The following is a 19,259-nucleotide window of genomic DNA, read 5'->3' on the forward strand; positions in this document are numbered from 1 at the left end:
GCCATATGGAATTTTACCAAACTTTAAAATATAACATTTTTGTATTCTGGACTAAGACCAGCATTAGAAATGTAATAAGGAGTAAATTTTCTGGTAATTTATATACATTAGTAAACAAGAGCTTAGAATGAATTCCCTTCTCAAGCATGACTACAGCAGTACTGCCAATACATATTTAAATAGGTGATGTCTTTGTTGTCCCCTAACCTTTTTCACACTTTTATTCTCTTGTTCTCTACTCTCCTGTTTTATAGCCATTGTCCTCAGCATTTCTTTGACAGTGTTTCTGTCTAGTTTCCCTCTGCTTTTTGTTCGTTCTCTCTCCTTTCTTTAGTTTCCAATGTGTGGGTTTCTTCCATGTTTGTTTGTTCTGGTTTTGTTCTGCTCCATACCTCACCCATTCCTTTCATCCCACCTCTCTCCATCTCTGCCTCCCCTCATGCCGTTATTCTTTGATTTCCCCTCATTGATTTTTCTCTCACGTTTTGTTGATTTTGATGCATCCTTTACCTCCACAATCATTTTTCTTTGAATGTCTTTCCCTTGTTTCGGCTGCACACCTTTCCCCATTTTTCCTTTGCACACCCATTCCTTCCCTGCCTCCTTGTTTTTGCATCTTCCCTTAGTTTTCTGAACATGTGTATCCTGCTGTTTTTGGAAGTTCCCAAACACTTTTGGATGCTCCCCATATTTTTTGTGAATGCCCTTTCTTTTACCAGGGATGGGGGTGGGCTTCCCCAAGCTCCTGGTTCCTCATGTTGACTTCCACAGGTTTAATTTTCAGGCCATGATAGTTTTCCTATTCAAGGAGGCTTGTGTGTATGAAAATCATAGCTGACAAATTTAATGCAGAGGTCAGTATAAGTGGATCTAAGAGAGAATAAGCTGGTATGATTTATTCTCTCTTCTGGCTCCCTCACTGTGTGAGTTGCACTAACATAGATTCTGTTACATGTAACCTACTTGCCATAACTTGCATCCCATTTTATGTTACTTGTGAATTTGGCCTACTCAGTCTATGGGAGTGTAAGCTGGTGTGGAAAAGCCAGAAAAGAGGCGCGCAGCAGAAAAAGCAACTGACTGGAGGTAACAAGTTACTAAGAGGATGCAAGTAGAAGTATGTTTATGTGATGTGCTGTTTAATGTCATTTTACTCATTCTCAGTTCTCTTAACTTTAAATGTTTTTCATTCCATTTCAGGTTGTAGGGGGCCTAGATATCCACAAAAAGATGGTGGTAGATGTGTGACTCTTTTTAGGGCACCACCCAACACTTTTGCTTTCTTCTCCATCTCTGAAGATCTGCTCAAGACGTCCAGCAACGCTCTCTGTGTATTTAAATGGAAGTATTTTTCTCTGTGAAGCCACATTTTCCAACATGAGCCTCATGAAGCCAACTAAGTGTTATTGAACTTTATTCTCTCAATAACTCAGTGTAGCACTTTAAAGTCTGAAGGACAGCAAGATGGAAAGAGCATATCAGTGTGGTGGAGAAAGGGAAGGGGTTGGCTTTTTAATTTATTTTTCTTCATCTTTTATAACAAGGAAATATCTATCTATATATATATGTGTGTCTATTTATATATAGATATATATGTAGCTTTCTATATGTAGTAGTTAGATGGGCTTTAATTTAATATACTTGATTCAGAAACAAAACTAGAGTACAAAGTGCCAAGCAGAACATTAACAGTTCAATATATGGATATACATCCTTACTTTTATTTCACACAGTTTTATATATATATAATAGAAGAATGTAAAAATTTAACAGGGTGTTAGGTCAACTGTTTTCCTTTTTCTGTGTCTGTTCAGATGTTTCTATATATTGACTGGCTGACAAAGCATTGCTTCCTGTTAATTAACCTTAATTACATTTTTGTTACACAGGAGACTAAGTTTATTTATACCTGTTAATATATTACCAGGGACTGTCTCTCTCTTTGCTAAATAACTTGTAGTACAGCTCTGCTTAATAGTCTGAGAAAATACAGTTTAATACTAATGCCAAGAACTAGTCCTTGTATGCATATAGTAACTGCAGCATGCTTTATATGGTCACTTCATTCTGTCACCTACTAACTGGGAGCAGTTGCATCTATTAAATAGCCCTAAGGATGTATAAATCAGCTGTGAGATTCATTTCAGATACAACAGCTGAAGATGTTTGATGCATTCATGATTTCTCTTGCACTTAGCTTAATGAAATTTAGGATGGATATAATTTTGCAGGATTCCCATTTACTCATTTTATACATTGCTTAGTGAGATTATAAAATGTTTCTTGCCACTAAATTTGTTTCAACCATAACAGTTTCCCCTCTGCATTTAAAAGAGTACTACAGGTAGCATAAAAAACTGGTAATATTTTATATATCTCTCTCTATATCTATAGAGATATATATGTATATAAGATTCATACGGGGGGAATCTTGTTAACCTATGCCATAGAGAAGGAGGAAAAGTTCACATTATCTAAATTTATATCTCTTCCTCTTCTCCAGTCCTTCAATTGGAGAATTCTCCCCCCCCCCCCCCCCCCCGCAGATTTGTCCATATCATGATTTCTAATGGATGGTAACTTGATATATTTGTGTGATATAAAAGTAGCGAGCCATGTTTTACAACTTTATATCATCCCTTCCCTTTTCTGCAATGGTACTATTGGCTGGAAGAAAAACACATTTACTAGATTTTTATGATAGTACATCTTTGCTGTATAGCAGTTTTTCTATTAAACAATGTTTTATAATCAACCGTGGAAAGGACAGGTTGTATGAACCTACTTAAATGGAGCACCTGTCTGCCATAGCTGTTCCTTCAACTGAGTGCTGCACATCATGGGCTCTGTCTGTGAGAGAGAGAAATCCAGGTGCTTGGTGTCCTTGCATGACATGAAGTTTTGCATGTAGATCGAATTGAAATGTTCCTCTTGTTTACATAATTTGCATAATTTAAAAAGATAATGTTGCCAAAGTTTGGTAAATGTTAATGTTCAAACTGAAAATCTCCACTACATGTAACTTTCTTCCTCTGGATCAGTATGTGGCTTATAATCCCAGCCAGTGGTTGTATCTGTTCCATTGTCAACTGCCATGTGCTCTGCTTCAAGGGGGAACTAGTCTTTTGTGAATTTTTTGTACATAAGTATTTGTTACAAACATTTTAGCAAATGCTTTCTATTTCTCTTGCTTGCTTGTGCATATCTTGGCTGGCGTTATAGAAAATAGTGCTATTGTTGTTTCCTTATCAGGGGAGAATAAGGGTTTTTTTTAGTTTGTGTGGGGAAAATGGTTTATGTTGAATGTTTAGTTTTTCCTCTGCATGCTACATCATATGTTGTGGGAACTATAGAACCTTCATACTATATGAATAAAAAAATAAAATATTTGAACCTTGCCATAGTGTACTAAATGTTCTTGTTGAGCTTCAGGTCAAGCAGCTTTACTTTACACTTTTAAAAATGAATGTTGCAGAACTAATTCCATAGTTGCTGTTAGTTTAAAGAAATTGGTTGTTAGCACTATAAAATTCCTATTGAAAGTTTTGTGTGTTAGAAGATGCAAGCTGTTAGTGGGAACATTGCCAGTCTTCCATTTGCAGTGTTTCAGAGCCACCTGCTTTTTTTTTTTTTTTTTTTTACTGGGGCACATGATTTTATAAAGGTTATTTTTCTCCTATATGCTCTTCTGCCAATTCAGAGGCACTGGAGAGACAAGGTGGGTGAGGTAATATCTTTTATTGGACCAACTTCTGTTGTGGAGAGAAGCTTTCAAGCCACACAGAACTCTGCCTCAGAGGACCCACCTACTGTCATGGAGACAGCTCAACTAGCTCAAACGTTTTTTGGTGGTAAAAGGAAGCTCTTAACTAAATGCAAGGATGATAGGCATTTTGGAATGTCTTTGTCCTTGGAGGCAGGTGCACTATTCTCTGAAGAAAGCAAAGGGAAAACACAATTGTCTGGTTTCTAAGTACTGAAAAACACTCTAGTCTGGAAGCCCTTTTATTTCAACTAAAGCCTGTTTATTTCACTGCTTTTGATGTCCCACTTCAGAAGAAGCTTCTTTTGGGGGGCTAGCCTAGTGTGGGGGGAGGAGGAGCGTTTTTGTCCTTCAGTGTAGCACCCAATGCTAGCTTTACAGTAGCTTCCATTCAGTGCACACTTACCTCAGGAAAACTCCTGTGCAACGTAGCTATTCTTTCTACTACTCTCAAAGTTGGTGTGTAAAATGGCAGGACTAAATTAGTCCATCATAATGCTTTCTTCCCATTTAACTAGCCCTCATTGGTTTGGGGCAAAGATGTCTGAGCCCTTCCCAAAAAAGCAGTATAGGTACTAATGCGTATACAAGACAAAGTTGCAGGACAGACAGGATTGGGATGAAGTTTGACTACACAAGCCAATCTTCCGACTAACTTTAAATCACAACTCACCTAGATATTCTAACTATTAGTAGAGACGGGGGAACCCTTAGTACAAGTTTGGTAGTGTTTTGGGCATGTGATAAATGGAGCAGGTGCCTGAAGTGCAAGAATCTGCCTTTACAGAGGTGCACACACATATGCTACTAAACTATTCAACAAGTTACAGCGGTTCATTTCTCTAAACATGCAGCCGTATTAACACCCCCCAGCAGAGGACTTCACATGATTGAAAACTGCCCCTCTAGTTGAAATTTTTGAGAGGAAATTCTGCAGCTGTATTGATGATGTGCTGAGCACCAGCAACTCTGCATACACTCTGTACCACGTCAAGCAGCATTTATTGAACTAGGACCTTGTACAGTAGATAGGTTCACTGCTCTAGTTAAAGTGAGCTGATTCAGTAGTACAACACACACATACAAGATTCAGGCAGGTACATATCTCGTGCTGTCTGTGCATTCAGAAGGATGGTATAGGCCTGAAATTCCATTTTAAAATGTGTAAACTTGAACATGGAAGTGGTGTCTTTAGGATGCTCCATTTAATAGAAATCTCCTTCATAACAAGTGACCTGTTTGCTTTGGGAAAGTATTTAGTATGCTTAAAGAGGAGAAATTTGGCTGGTTCATTGTTACTGGTAGCACTACATTTGAAGGTTGCCTGACATTTTCCCCATATAAGACCTTAGCTTGAGTTTATATCTTTTCAGCCCAAACACCTGAAGTTTGGCAAATTGCAGTGGAATCATTTTGGAAGGTTTCATGCAAAATGGTTCTGCTGGTTTTGAGAACAAAGTTAGGGGAAAAATACATTTTTCCCATATTTAAAATGGTTTTAGAATTTCTTTGAGAAGCCCTTGTACCCCCATACTGAGAATGGAACTGAAATTTGACTATGTTATAAGCCTCTGAAAAATCTGTTTTCACATAGAGTGAAGCAGCTAAAATCTTATCTGCATCCAGCATGCTCTATTCCCCTGCTCCAACTGCTGACTACACTAGGCTGCAGTGGGGAAGCCACTTCCTTGGCAGCTATGGACAAGGGTAGTTCTCAAACTTTTTGTATGGGTGACCCTTTGACACCCCCCCATCTAAATTAAACCACTATTTTATATTTAACACTTTAAATGCTAAATTAACCCTATTAAATTAATGTACCTTTTCTCACAGCTTTTAAATTAAAGATTGAATTATTAGCAGAAAAGTTATTTTTAAATAGTTACTGTTTAATACCAGGAGGTATGTGAAGAAACTGTCTTATCACTTTTCACAGCAGAATTGCTTGCTAGCTGGGAGGCAGTGAAAAGTGGTATTAACATACAAATATCACTTCACAGACTTACTAGCACCCCATTGCCACTCTTACTTCTGTGGTGATGCTGGCAGTATGCTGAGTGACTGCAGAGTGCAGGCTGCTGGCCAGGCACCCAGCTCTGAAGGCAGCACTGCTGCCAGCAGCAGCCAAAACTGCAGAAGGTATTTAAATGATGTATTTTATAGCAGTTGCTCTGTTTCATAAATGTACTTGCAACCCGCGTAAAACCTCTGTCACCCCTGAGCTAGGGAATGTAAGTGAGAACAGGAACCCCTCTATCTGATGCTCTGATGCCCCTACTGGTGTCCAGATAGGGTAGCAGAGGAAGCCACCTTATGCAAATACAGAAGGGATAAGAGTCAAGCCAGGAGGAAGGAAAGGAGTGGGCTGGGGTGAAAAGCTAGGAGTGGGTGATCTATCTAAAGATTCTGACCCTGTTGATGGCCTGGTGTAGGACTTAATATACTGCCTTTAAAAAAAATTAAAATTGTATTAAACAAGTTAAAGCCAAGCACTCAAGTTAGGAAATTCAATAATTAAGCTTACTACCACATATGTCCTGGTGGTCCCCATGAGGAAGAGCTTTCCTGCACTGTTGTGAGTCCAAGGAGATTGCTGGGCCCAACTGTACCCCATTTTACCCCACTGCCTCCATTGTAGTAGCAGGAATTTCCCCCCACATCTTAAACCAAGCTCCTAAACTTTATCAGAAGGGTCTACTATCTCTCTGCCTTAATCCTTGATCTGTATTATGGGTATAGAGCCCCTTCACCTCACAGGGGAGTTGTGAAAATAAGTTTGTGAAGCACTCAATACTATAGCAAAAAGCTGATGACAAAATTGTCTTTGGAGCCAGGATTGAATAGGATGCAGTAAATAAGGCTGGGGCTCCTACAGCAAATGGTGAGGAAACAAGTTATTGAATAGCTGCTCAATCAGACTCATCCATCATTTGCATTGAGGAAGGAGTTCTGTGGGGAAAAAAAGTGATGTAATTGAAGGTGCGATGTCATGCACTCACCCAAGGGGGGCAAATTTAAGTAAACAATCTCATTCTTTTCAATCATGAGTTTGTGCCCTTTATTTTAATTCTTCCCTAAGCACACCCCAATTCTGCCATATTCCTCTTTCAGGGGAGGTCTCCAGTATTGTACAGGTGTATTTTCCATCCTCTTCCTTAAATCACCTTTTCTTTGACTGCAACTGCACACTGGTGTTTTCATTAAGATGTCTACATCACCTGAGTCACTTTCCTGCATTGATAGTTTAGCATTCTGGAAGGTTCATGAGTAGTTTGTTTTCCCTGCAATGTATATTACTTTGCATTTACTGACACTGAACTTCATCTATCATTACATTTTCAGCTAGCTTGGTCAAATGGCTCAAGTTGTTTTGGTCCTGACTAATTTAAATATCTAAACTTTGCTTCTTCACTACTTAAGTTTCCAAACAATTTATACAGTCAACATAAGTACATAGAAAACCATGGGCCTTGCAGCTGTTGTAAAAACAGATTAGTCACTTATCGCCTAAACAGTTTTTGGATACATGGCACTATTTTGTCTTTCACCTTATGAGAAACATTGTCAGTAGCCTCGGAGGAACCTTATCAAAAGCTATTTTCCTTTATACATATCATGTTGGTTAATCATATGATTTTCCAGATGACAAATTTGGTTGAAATGATAATTACAAGTAAAACAGTGCTCAGTACATATGGAAGACTTACTAGTCTAAGATTTCCCACATATTGCCAGAGCTTTTTTTAAGTACAGGCACAACATAGCTATTATTCCAGAAGCTTGGAAAGTAAGTCTAAGATTTATGAACTCAGCCATTTCATACCCAAGATCCTTCAGAAATCTCAGATGTATACCATGTGGGCCTGGTGACTGCTTTTTAATGCATCAATTTGTTCAAGTACTTGACACCTCAACCTGAGAGTGCATCTTCATCACAAGAAAGAAAATGGCCCTGCCCATCATCATCTGCAGTAAAGACTTAAGTCAAAGAAAGCCTAACCACCAGACTCAAGGTGGATGATACTATCCAGCAAGGGGTGTGTCTGTAGAGAACTGTACTTTTCCTGTTCCAGAACATAACTAGGGACACTAAACACTTGAGCTATTGCCATTTCTGTACAGTATCTTATGTTCTGTGATCATGGATTCCAGGGGTCTCAAACACATAGGCCACATTTTCTGCAGGCCACCAAGCTTCCCTTCCTCCCCCCTCCCCCAGTTATTTCCTGCAGCCACCAAGCTCCCCTCACCTGCCACCCCACCCCCAGCATGCCACATCCCTGTTCCTCTGCCTACCTCCAGGCACTTCCTGCTCCTCCTTCCTGGAAAGCACTGAGCTGCATGCTCAGGGGAGGAGGTGGAGAAGAGTCAGGGCAGGGATTTAGGGAAAGGGTTGAAATAGGGGCAGAGAGGGGGCAGAGTTGGGTGGGGACTTTGGGGAAGGGGTTGGAATGGGGGGTGGGAAGAGGCAGGGCCCCATGGAAGGGGTGGAGTGTCAGTGATGCAGCCCTTGGGCCAATGTACTAGTCCTCATGTGGCCCTCGTGGTGATTTGAGAATTTTAGATTCCTGATGTATACTATACTAAGTATTATGACAAGATTTTGGTCTGTAGCTCAGATATGTACAGACCTTGCTTCCCCCTCCTCTAGGAATTTTATAAATAAATCACCAAAGGTGACATACAATCAAATGAATCAGACTGTTACCACTAGTCAAAGAACTAAGTTTACACAATTTAAGAAATCTGAATGCATGAGTTTACGATGCTTCCTAACCAGTCACTTTCTTCAGAAACCAATGGTCCTGTTCATCAGTATGCTTGCTTTAAGTGAAAGATACAATCAATCAAATTAACCATACTTTTGATTAGTGATAAAGCATTATTTAATGAACATACAAGGGTTTTGTTAAATTACTTAAATATTGTGTCAAAAAATCAGACATTATGCCTGAATGAAAACAGACTGCAAAAGCAGCCCTATTTTCTTCTAAGCTTCCCAATCAAGTTGAAGGAGGCTGAGCACCTGTAAGCTTCATGCAGAACTTGTGTTATTTCTATACACATTAGCTGTGTATTAAGATCTCCAGCCACAGTATCTGTATATTGGATACAGAGTCCCAAATTAGAGTCCTGGGTCTTAGAATCTTTCAGCTGCTCTGCTTGCCACAGCTCTAATATTGCCATAGACTTTTGATGGAGGGCTTCCTGCAGAGAAGACACACATTATTATAAAATGCTATTGACAGATAACCATTAGTACAAACTCTGCTGTAAGATTAAGGCTGCTTTTGAAACCTCAAGGTGTCTGCATTACTGCCAAGATAATTTGCCCTGACTGACAAGAGGCTCCAAAAGAAATCATCAGCTTGTCAACAGATTATTAAGGATTCCAATATAAAGGAGAAGATAGCCGCTATGCTTTGGTAAAGCTTTGCAATTAATTGCAAGAAATATAGATTTGTTGTTTACAAGTGATTCTTCTGTAGAAGTCATTCCTAGCTGGAGAGGATTGGCAAATTACATATTGGACACTAAGCTTGTGCTAACTTTTCATTTAGTAACCCAGTATTGTAAGAATTTAAACTCATCTGTTTTAGCTAGTTCTAAACAACAGAAGCCAGAAACAGGAAATGTCACTAGTGAGTGCAGCCGTCCGTGGACATTCAACACTCCATTCCCTGCTCTGCTTAAAGCACGAAGTTGGGAGGTACACACTCAGGGAGCAATACTTCTATCTTTACTCTGCAACAATTGGGAGTATCTAGGAGCAGAAGATCTTTCCCCAACAGCAGCAGTCAAGAATGAGGTGAGTAAATCTATGAGTTCAGATTTAGAATAATCCTTTGGCAAAAAAAAAAAAAATTAAGCCCTACTTAAAGCAGCAATGATCGCAGTTTCCCCTTAAATACAGATCTTACAACAAATCAATGTTTTTGCACAAGGGACTGAAGTTACTTAACAGGGCTTACCTAAAATGAGATTGCAAATTGCTGTTCGTGCCATCTTAATATTCTGAAAAGATCCTAAAATATGAATTTTCCTGTAACAAGCAACCAAAACAGTGTTATTTGGGAAAGGTTTATCCCTTTAAGCATGTAGTTAACGTTACAGAATTCAAGTGAATTTGAGTATCAAGAATTAACGCACTAGATCTTTGGTAGCGAAGTACAAGTGAATTCTAGTCTTGCATTATTAATTACAACACTTGTAACAAGTATGATTGAGCTGGTGTTTTCCTTTCACTTCATGCTACCAACAATGGGTGGAATCTCTGTCCCATAGTCTTTTCTGATACATAATTTATTTCCAAAGATGTTACGATTAGCTCACGTGATGGTGCCAAGATTGGAGAGGTAAAGGTTTTGAGTTGTTCTGTGATGAGAGCAGTTGTAACCAAATTTAATAGCAGTGACCAGAGGACAAACTGATCTGGAAGTCCAAGATCCCACTTCCCATTTAAAGAGAGTAAGCATCCCAAACAATGAATAACTCATTGCTATCCTCTACCCTTTCCAATGCAACTTGTGCATGCTCACATTTGTAGATGCAAACTATATATATGCACTTTCAGCTATCACATGAAGCTGCACCTTAATACTCAGACCTTCCCCTGCATTTTATTTAGTGGGTCAACTTGCATCTACAAAAGAGAGAAGAGGCTGAACTGCGCTCCCTCTAGAAGCTTATCCTTTAAAGTCTCCTCAAACATGGAAGCATTAGAACAAGTCCCCATCACCTTCCCTTCACCAGATCATTACACTGGATAGCTCAAATTCAGTCATAGAGGGAGGCTAATTTTTGCTTTATTTTAAACATGTATTTTCATATTTTGAGCACCTTTCATCTTTATAACCAAAACATGGCTACCTGTCATCTGTACATTCTTTCAAATATCATACCTCTTCACTGATACTGTTTGAGCTTCTTGCCATTTAGGAAGCCTATAATTCTGGGGGACACCATTCAGCTACCATCAAAACATATCTCCTACCCTTTCACCTTCCAACCTCCAGTGATGTTGCCTCAGATGCCGATCCTACTATTGGCCCCTAAGGAGCATTCACCTTTCATTACCATGTAGGCCAAGAATTCAAGCACTTAGAAGATGTTAGTATTCATTGGTTTGGAGAGCAAGAATCTTGGATGATCCCCATCATGTAGAACTGTCCCTACATTTACATGCTCAACATGACATTCTGGATTACTGCACAGAAGGGAAGAATCAATGAAGGATCAAATACAAGTTTTAGGAACCGCACATTGCCTAGAAATTAAATGTGAGAAGGAGAGTCTACTTACGAGTCAGCAAGAACTATTCGTGTCCTGGTTACATTTTCTATAGTGAATTTGGTTTTTCCACCTTTTCCTGCTATTCTTCCTATTGCTCTAGAAAGGTGATCTCCTTTCAATGGCTTGACTAAAGCAGAAGGGAAAAAACTGCATTTAATTAGTCAATAGAAATATGTATTTCTATAGCAGCTTTTAGGGTCTTTCAAATCACTTTACAAACAGGAATGAGTTTCAAAATACCTCTATGGTGATAGGGAAGCACTATACAGGGATTATTTTATTCACTACAGTGGGACAGCAGCTACCCCAGATGTAGCAGTGTGTCAGAGAGGAGTAATAAAGTGATCTCTGTGTAGGACTAACAGGAATCACTCCTCAACTGGCTGGGGAACAGGGACCAATTCCAGAGTGAGTTGGGAGAGGATCAAAACTATTAACATGCTCATGTAGAACAGAATTGAAATTAGAAACATCTAAATTCCTATACTACAATTATTCCTTTGTATCTGAGCACCTTCCATGAGTGCATTCTGCAATGTAACTAACATCTGTCAGTTGTGGTTCGTGTTCTCATCTTCTCCCCAGGGGAGAAATACAAAACACTATGGTGTGTGTGTAAGTGGTAGGATTTATTTGTTTGCTGCTCCACTCAGCATTTGATGAGTGGAGTCAGGTGTGGGGCAGATGGGCCAAAACACCATTACCAGCCCTCAGTATAAAACCCAGAGCTGTGGCATTCCCTAACACACACCCAGAATGTCACTTTTCAAATTCACTATGCACTTCCTCAACTCTTCTTTTGGCAAGGAAAAGGATAGCTACATCATTAATTATTTGTCAGAATTAAGCAGCAGAGATTAGGAATACAGGCTTTCATAAACCAGATGAGAACTAACCTGACAAGTCTGATATACTGCTTCTAACCCTAAACAAAACTGTTGATGTTTCAGGAGAAAGGCAGTTGTGCTACCACCATGCATCTAGCCAATTTTGTACTGCTCTATATAGGAGTAAAAGTGCTCACTCTGTGGGTCAGGAAAGAAATGTATATCCCCGAGGAGAATTACATGCTTTTTCAAGATTGTGCAGAGTGTTACCAATCATGTTATTCAACCCTTTTTTCTGCCCCCCGCTTCTTAAAAAAAAAAAAAAAAAAAAAAAAAAGACTGACCTCCCAAAGCAATGAACTACACTGGCTGACTACTTAGTACAGGAAGCAATATTTCCTCCAAATGATTTTATTTCCTCCAAATGATTTTACTGGTTCTAAATTCAAGTGAAAGGTGTCACACTTGCCCGAATTCAGAATCAGTTTTGCGATGCTGCTTATTTTTGCTAAATATCTCCATAGCAGATGTCTATTAACCCACGCAGCACAGGTCTGCTGATTCTCACGTTCCTATTTAGGCTCTAAACTCCTTGGGACAAGGTCTGTCTTATTTTGTACAGCAACAGGCACAGTGCCACTGCTCAAACACTACATGAGCCCAATAATCCTCATGTCAAATTAGAATCACCCTACTTTTCAGCTAAGATGTAACAGGGAGTGCTATAGTGAGGTCTCATTACTAAGACTGCTGCTTTTGCAAAATACACTATCGTAGCATATCAAATATTTGATAAATTCAGTTATATACTACTGTACAGTATCTGTGATTTATGTTGTTTGCTTATATACACTAAGCTACAAAACAACTCATAATGGATCTCAAGTTCTACTGAATATTCAAAGGCAATTTTCTTTTGGGCAGAGAAGACAATGACACCTGATGCACTATTGAAAGTTTTGCAACAGAAGACACTTACCATCTGTAACTTCAAAAGATTCTAGAAAAAGGTCATCTAACCTGACGAGAGCAAGAGCATCCTAAAACATTAAAAAGATTGTTATAACGCTGCAGAATACAGATAGCAAAACATGTTTAAGGATCTACATCAAACTTTTTTTTTTTGGAAAGACCTAAATAGTAGAACAGATTCACAGAATGACCTCATGTAATGTCTCAAACAGCATCAAGCTAATCTACTGAAGAATTAGTTGGGTGCAGCTTATGTTCCTATATAAGGAACCCTACAGGAGTTTTAAATTCCCGATCACGCTCTCTACATCCAAAACACCAACCTCCCACTGGAATGTGCACGTGCAGATCAAGGATGGTGTATAACCAGAAAAATTAAAATGATGAAGCTGGTCTACAACCCTGAATCAACTCATGACTTACTTTAAGCACCAGCATACCAAGTTTTGTTAAAAAAAAAAAAAACAAAAAACAAACCTCTAAAGCTTAGTTTAAAATGCATCAAATGGTCTGATGCTTCTTCAAAAAGTTAACCTTACTAGAAGTACATGATGGATACAAGCAAAATAGCGAATTCAAACAAACATCTATGCAAAAAAAAAAAAAATAAAATATATATCAGAGACTCAACGTATCCCTTCGGAGTGCTTTTGAAATAACATAACAAACATATGTGTTTACATAACACACACCCCTCCAACTTTACAAAGGCAAGCTTACTGTTCCACTGAGTTGGGAAACTAGAGAAAACCTATGCCCCATAACTAGCATCCCCATGGCAAGCCTGCACAGAAGCCAAGGATTTTAAGCCAGCAGGTTTCTATTATCCCTACTTATACCACAATTTAGACTAGGTGACTAGGACCACCTGGCTGCTGAAGACTCACCTCAACTTGAAATCCAAGAATAAATGCTTTCACAAAGTCAGCTGCTTTCGTTAGAGCACTTACGTCTTTTGTCTCTTTACAAGTCTACATGATAAACAAATTAAGTTGCATGTGAGAAAGAGGTCAGGACTTGAGAAACTCAACTAACATCTACTAGTCCAAGAACTAAGTCTACTCACCAGGCTGAAATACACCAGTTCCCCAAGCCAAACCCCACCTGTCTGATCTACTGCTTGGGTCCAGAGACCCTAGAGTTCTGCTGAATTAACACTGCACCTTCAATTAATACTGGTCCTCCACCATGAGAATGTGTGTGGCTACCCAGACCACTCAATCAGTGCTAGGCAGCTTCTCTCCCCACCAAGTCAGTTTATGCCCAACAGAGTACTCCGCCAGAATGGGGCGGGACTGAGGTTTTCCTTTTCCTGGAACAAACCCCATGCCATCCTAAAACAGAGAGCAGCAAAATGAGAAGCAGGGAGGCACTAGACAGTTTGACAGCCACCAGCAGCAGGCCCCGTATACCAGAGTATTGAGAACTTGTATGAATGGAATCCTCACTAGCATCTCCTTCCAACACAGGGATGTGTGTGTTGGGATTCCTGCCAACAGCTGTGCGTGAGGGGAAGCCCACAATTTTGGGCAGAGTGAGATTAAAGTTAATGATTGGACAACTGAGATTTTACCTAGGGATGTGGTGAATTTTCCATATTTTGAAGTCCTTAGATCAAACTGGAAATCTTTCTAAAAATATGCCCTAGATCAAACAGACATTATGAACTTGATACAAATGTTGCTGAGTGGGCTATCCAGGAGGTCACATTAGATCATAGTGATTCCTTGGGGTCTTATCTACAAATTTATAAGCTGTCAGAATGATACGCAGAAATGCAGGTCTGGACAAGGAGATAGATAGGACAAGGAAAGGCAGTTTTGTGAGTCAGCAGCATAAAGCAGATAGATACTTGCATGACTTTGACTAACGAAAAATAGGTGACCAACAAGGAAGCCTTGTGTGACCACCACCAAAATTTGGAGAGGAGAAAAAGAGGAGGACCCTCAAAATGAAACACTAGAGGCAGAGTAATGTAAGAGGATAACCACAAAAGTTAAGAGCAAACAAAATTTCAAGAGCAATAAATTAGACAGCAAGAAAGTCAGACAACTAGTCGAGGAAGATGAACGAGGAGAACCTTGACAAAGCTTATGGCTTGAAGTGCATCATTAAAGACTCTGGTGAGAGTGGGAGCTCTGTATTCTCGGGGCTGTTTTTCCCCCCAATCTCCTCCCTCTGAAGCATCAGGGATGGTCATGGCTGGAGATGGGACACTGGATAGGGTTGGCCGTGCTCCGACATGCCCTGAACATTCTCTCTCTCAGGTAATTAGCTGGATGGTTCTTGCTCACTTGATCAGGACCTAACGGTTCACCATATGAAGGAATTCTCTCCAAGGTGAGACTGGCAACGGCCTTGCAGGTTTTTTCACCTTCCTCTGCAGCATGTGGATGTGGGTCACTTGCCAGGATTATCTGGCTCTCTCACTTAATCATTTCCCTGCCACTGTAGGGGCCTCAGACATTAGGACGGACTAAGACGCATCATTCTCTCTCTGTGGCACATAGTAGTCAAGGCTTCTGTGGGCTGTAATATTTTGGTCTAACTTTGATTGTTGGGGTTAGTGGGAGTATGCAAGGAGGTGTTAATGGCTTGTCACATAAAGGTCAGGCTACACAATCTGATGGTCCCACCAGGTCTTAAACTTTATATTAGAGTTTAGTGGGCAGAAGCATGACTGGAGAGGGTCTATGCTGAAAATGGAAGAAAAGAACCCCACACAGTGACTACAGGGGAGAGCAAGTCCAGAAATATAGGGGGAGAGATTGGACAATAATTTGAAGGTGATACGCATTAAGGTGGGCTTCTTTTTTCCTATTTATATTTTAAGATTGGGGAGACCAAATCATGCTTGTACTGAGCATGGAAAGAACCGAAGTATGTGGGGGGGGAGACAAAGGGGGTGGGGTGTTTGAGATTATAAAACAAATAGGGTTGGGGATACTGGAGCAGGTGGAGGAGGAAAGCAAACCCGAAGTCTCAGTGAGAAGCTGAATGTGCTATGGGCTGACAGAGGAGATCATGCTGGATTTTATTAGATGTCTCCCACTGTCAAAGGGAACAATTTAAAAAATAAAAAAAAAAATTAAAAAAGGAAAACTGACTGTACATTTTGTATAACATGTCAATATTGTTATCCTCAAGAGGTGATACCAAAAAAGCTAGTAATACCTTCCTCTAATTGTTCAAACCCATTCCAGAGTCTCAAAAAACAGCAATTTATAAATCTCTAATTTTCCAAATTCGATATTATGTATATTACACACAAGACATATGACCAAGTCATAACTGTCAAAACAGAACACTGTTTAAAGACAACATTTGTGCAGGCTTATGTACTGTAAGTCTTGTAGTGACTAGTACTCAGAAAAAGATTTATTGACAAGGGAAAGAAGTTACCAGTAGCTTCCACATTTCAACCCTTAAATTTGAAAATGTGGCTTTTAAAGATTAATCTAGAACACAGCTTAATAAAAGTATTACAACATGCTATAAATATAGTTACCCACATGTCAGGGACTTAACACAAGCTTTAGATATGCCGTTAAAAGTTGTTAAGCTGCGTAGGCAGTCAATAAGAATGTTAGTTATGGCTGCAACTATCACTTTCTATATCCCAAGTGACTTGAGCGTACTCCTTTAGATAGAAGGAACAGATGCGCTATGATTGCTTGTCCACTATGATGAATCAAAGTCTTTTTGAGCTGCCAAATCTCATAATCATAAAACTCAAACCATTTACGTAAGTGTTATACAGTCTCAACTATTTACAAAGCACTGCATTCTGCAATCAAATCTAGTGTTTGGAGCTGTTCAAAAACTGATTTTTTCCCTCCCTTATGTGATGTCAAATTAGAGATAAATAGCCTCTGGGTCAGTATTGCCAGGTGGTTATTTTTCTCTAAGTTTTATTTATTGCTTTATGAGTAAAGTACTTCAGGACACAACCGTTAAGTTTTAGTTTGATCGCAAATGTTTTACATGGCTCTACTTTAGTTTACTAAAGCTAGTAACTGGGATCTAGATAATTAACACGTTTTTGTGCTCCGAACAAATACAGGCAATTGCAAAAGATAAGTTTTCTGACTCAGCTGAACTGAGGTGCTGCATGAAAACGGCAGGAAAGAGCTTTCTCCTTACCTTGATTTCTATATTTCTTGTTTTTAAGTTAAATCTGATTTGAAGATGCAAGTGTTCTACAATAGGTGAGAATATTTTCATCCAGTTTTCTTTCAAAGGCGTATATCTGTTTGCTGGTACAGGAATTTTTCTCATTTCATCTTTTCCGCTCTAGAAAGAAAAAAAAAAGTTCAAGTAGCACTAACCACCATGATCATTCTTGCCAAAAGACAACCTATCAATCATCAAATCATGCTTTTGCCTTGAAGTCACTACACCAATGAAAGAAAAAAAAGTGTTAGGGAAAAATATCAGGGACTCCAAAATTTAGAAGGCACAGACTGCCAGAGCAGTGAAAGAAGTTTTATACCAGTATTTTACTTATGATGGATGAAATTAAATACTAATATTTACTGGAAACAGGCAGTGCCAAGGAACTGGAGAGTTATTATCAAGTACTTCAACTTTTAAAAAGCTGAAACTTCTTGCTGCAAATGTTTTCCCATCTATTCCTGCTTAGTTTTCCCAACGGTGTTCTTCAACTCCAAATTAACAAGCTCACCTTCACTGGAGAGGTTTCAGAGTAGCAGCCGTGTTAGTCTGTATTCGCAAAAAGAAAAGGAGGACTTGTGGCACCTCAGAGACTAACAAATTTATTTGAGCGTAAGCTTTCGCGAGCTACAGCTCACGAATGGTATGCATCCGATGAAGTGAGCTGTAGCTCACGAAAGCTTACGCTCAAATAAGTTTGTTAGTCTCTAAGGTGCAACAAGTACTCCTTTTCTTCACTGGAGAAAAAGTGTGCCTGTGGAGATTATTATAAACAGTAAACCTACTATATAGCTAAAGGGACACAGTCCACTGAAAAGTTTCAGAATAGTAGCTGTGTTAGTCTGTATCCACAGAAAGAAAAGGAGTATTTGTGGCACCGTAGACACTAACAAATTTATTTGAGCATAAGCTTTCATGAGCTACAGCAGTTGGGCATGCATCCGGTGAAGTGAGCTGTAGCTCACGAAAGCTTATGCTCAAATAAATTTGTTTATTTTAAGGTGCCACAAGTCCTCCTTTTCAGTCCACTGAATGGTCACACTTCTATCTAAAAATGTTTACCTATCATTCCTAATATTACTTTAACTGAATGATAAAATGTTTGTTTAGTTTTTGCGCATTGGACAGTACAGTACTTACTGGTCTCATTGTTTCCCCTGTCTAGTCAACGTCTCTCATGTTTGTGAGCAAGGAGAAAAACCATTACAAAGCTATATAAGCGCAAAACCACAGATGTTTGCGGGTGGACTCAAGACCAGATCTAGTACCCACTACTTTTTTGTTTTTCCCCTCCCTTTTTGGCTTTTTTTTTTTTTTTTTTTAAAGCTGACTGGCTTTCAAGTTAACAACGCCCCTTTAACACGACAGCTTCAGCCGGCAGGAAGGTGAAATCTAACAAGGTCTCAACCATCTCCCCCGCCCCCCCACAGGGTGCCCTTATTTACCTCGGGAAAACAACAGGACCAGGGCGACAGGACACTGCTCAAACCTACTTCCCTCATGTTTTAACCGGGCCCCAACCCTGCTACCACCCGGAGCGCTGCGCTGCCACGCGGCGGGAGCACACAGCGGCGTGTCGCTCTAGGAGCTCAGCCTCCGTGCCGGCGACCTCGGGCTCCGCACCACAGGCCGGGGCACGGAGGGGGCACAGGGGAGCTCCGTAACCCGCAGCACCCGGCTCGCTGACGGCGAACGGGACCGCGGCGAGCACGGCTCGGGGGCAGCGGAACGGGCAGCGCCTGATTCTATCCAGTTCAAGCCCCACGGGCAGGGCCTGTCCCGGCCTCGGCACCCCCGGAGCCCAGGCCCGGCAGGTCCCGGCTCACCCTGAGCGCGTCCCCGGAGATGGGCGGGAAGTCAGGCCTCTTGCTGGGCCAGGGCTGCCCCGTGTCCATGCGGCTCCCGCCGCCGCCCCCATCCAGCTCGGCCGCCCGCCGCTTCCGTTTGCTCCGCTTGGGGACCCTGATGAAGCCCCCAGCCTCCGTCGCGCTCTGGGTCTCCGGGGCCTCGGCGGGGCCGCTCCTCCCGGTCCCTTCCTCCGCTGGCCCCTCCATGCAACGCTTCACACGTGCGGGCGGAGCCGGGCCACGGGCTGATGCAGTCCGGAACCGCAGAAACGTCACTTCCGTCCTCAGGCCCCCATCACGGAACTCCTAGGAGCGCTCCGTGATGCCTGACCAGCAGGGCGGGCTGAGCCCCGGATGTTACCGTTGGGCCTGCGCGCCTGGCCC

At 40.7% G+C, this 19,259-nt stretch overlaps 2 protein-coding genes across 6 annotated transcripts in view; one reads left to right on the forward strand and one right to left on the reverse strand.

Moving 5' to 3' along the window:
* PPP3R1 (protein phosphatase 3 regulatory subunit B, alpha) overlaps positions 1-3,398 on the forward strand; it is an 85,201-nt gene extending 81,803 nt beyond the window's left edge. For all 4 annotated transcript variants that reach the window (XM_038396223.2, XM_043511998.1, XM_043511999.1 and 1 more), the window contains one exon: positions 1,201-3,398. In XM_038396223.2, coding sequence (XP_038252151.1) covers positions 1,201-1,248 — 48 coding nt within the window. In that variant the 3' untranslated portion in view covers positions 1,249-3,398. The remainder of the gene's footprint in view (positions 1-1,200) is intronic.
* On the reverse strand, positions 2,538-19,088 carry PNO1 (partner of NOB1 homolog). 2 transcript variants are annotated; one of them, XR_006280343.1, is made up of 9 exons: positions 18,855-19,088; positions 16,999-17,148; positions 13,743-13,826; positions 12,863-12,923; positions 11,066-11,183; positions 9,736-9,806; positions 8,790-8,971; positions 3,651-6,712; positions 2,538-3,616 (listed from the first exon to the last, which is right to left on the reverse strand). XR_006280343.1 is itself a non-coding variant. In XM_038396222.2 (7 exons), the coding sequence occupies exons 1-7, from the start codon at positions 19,080-19,082 to the stop codon at positions 8,904-8,906; spliced, it is 780 nt and encodes a 259-aa protein (XP_038252150.1). In that variant the 5' UTR covers positions 19,083-19,088; the 3' UTR covers positions 8,632-8,903. The 2 variants fall into 2 exon arrangements, 1 of the variants encoding a protein (XP_038252150.1); XM_038396222.2 differs by lacking the exons at positions 2,538-3,616; positions 3,651-6,712 and having other exon boundaries at positions 8,632-8,971.
* Between the last annotated feature and the right edge of the window lie 171 nt (positions 19,089-19,259).

The sequence above is a fragment of the Dermochelys coriacea genome, chromosome 3 (assembly GCF_009764565.3).
Source record: "Dermochelys coriacea isolate rDerCor1 chromosome 3, rDerCor1.pri.v4, whole genome shotgun sequence".
In the NCBI taxonomy this organism is placed as follows: Eukaryota; Metazoa; Chordata; order Testudines; family Dermochelyidae; genus Dermochelys; species Dermochelys coriacea.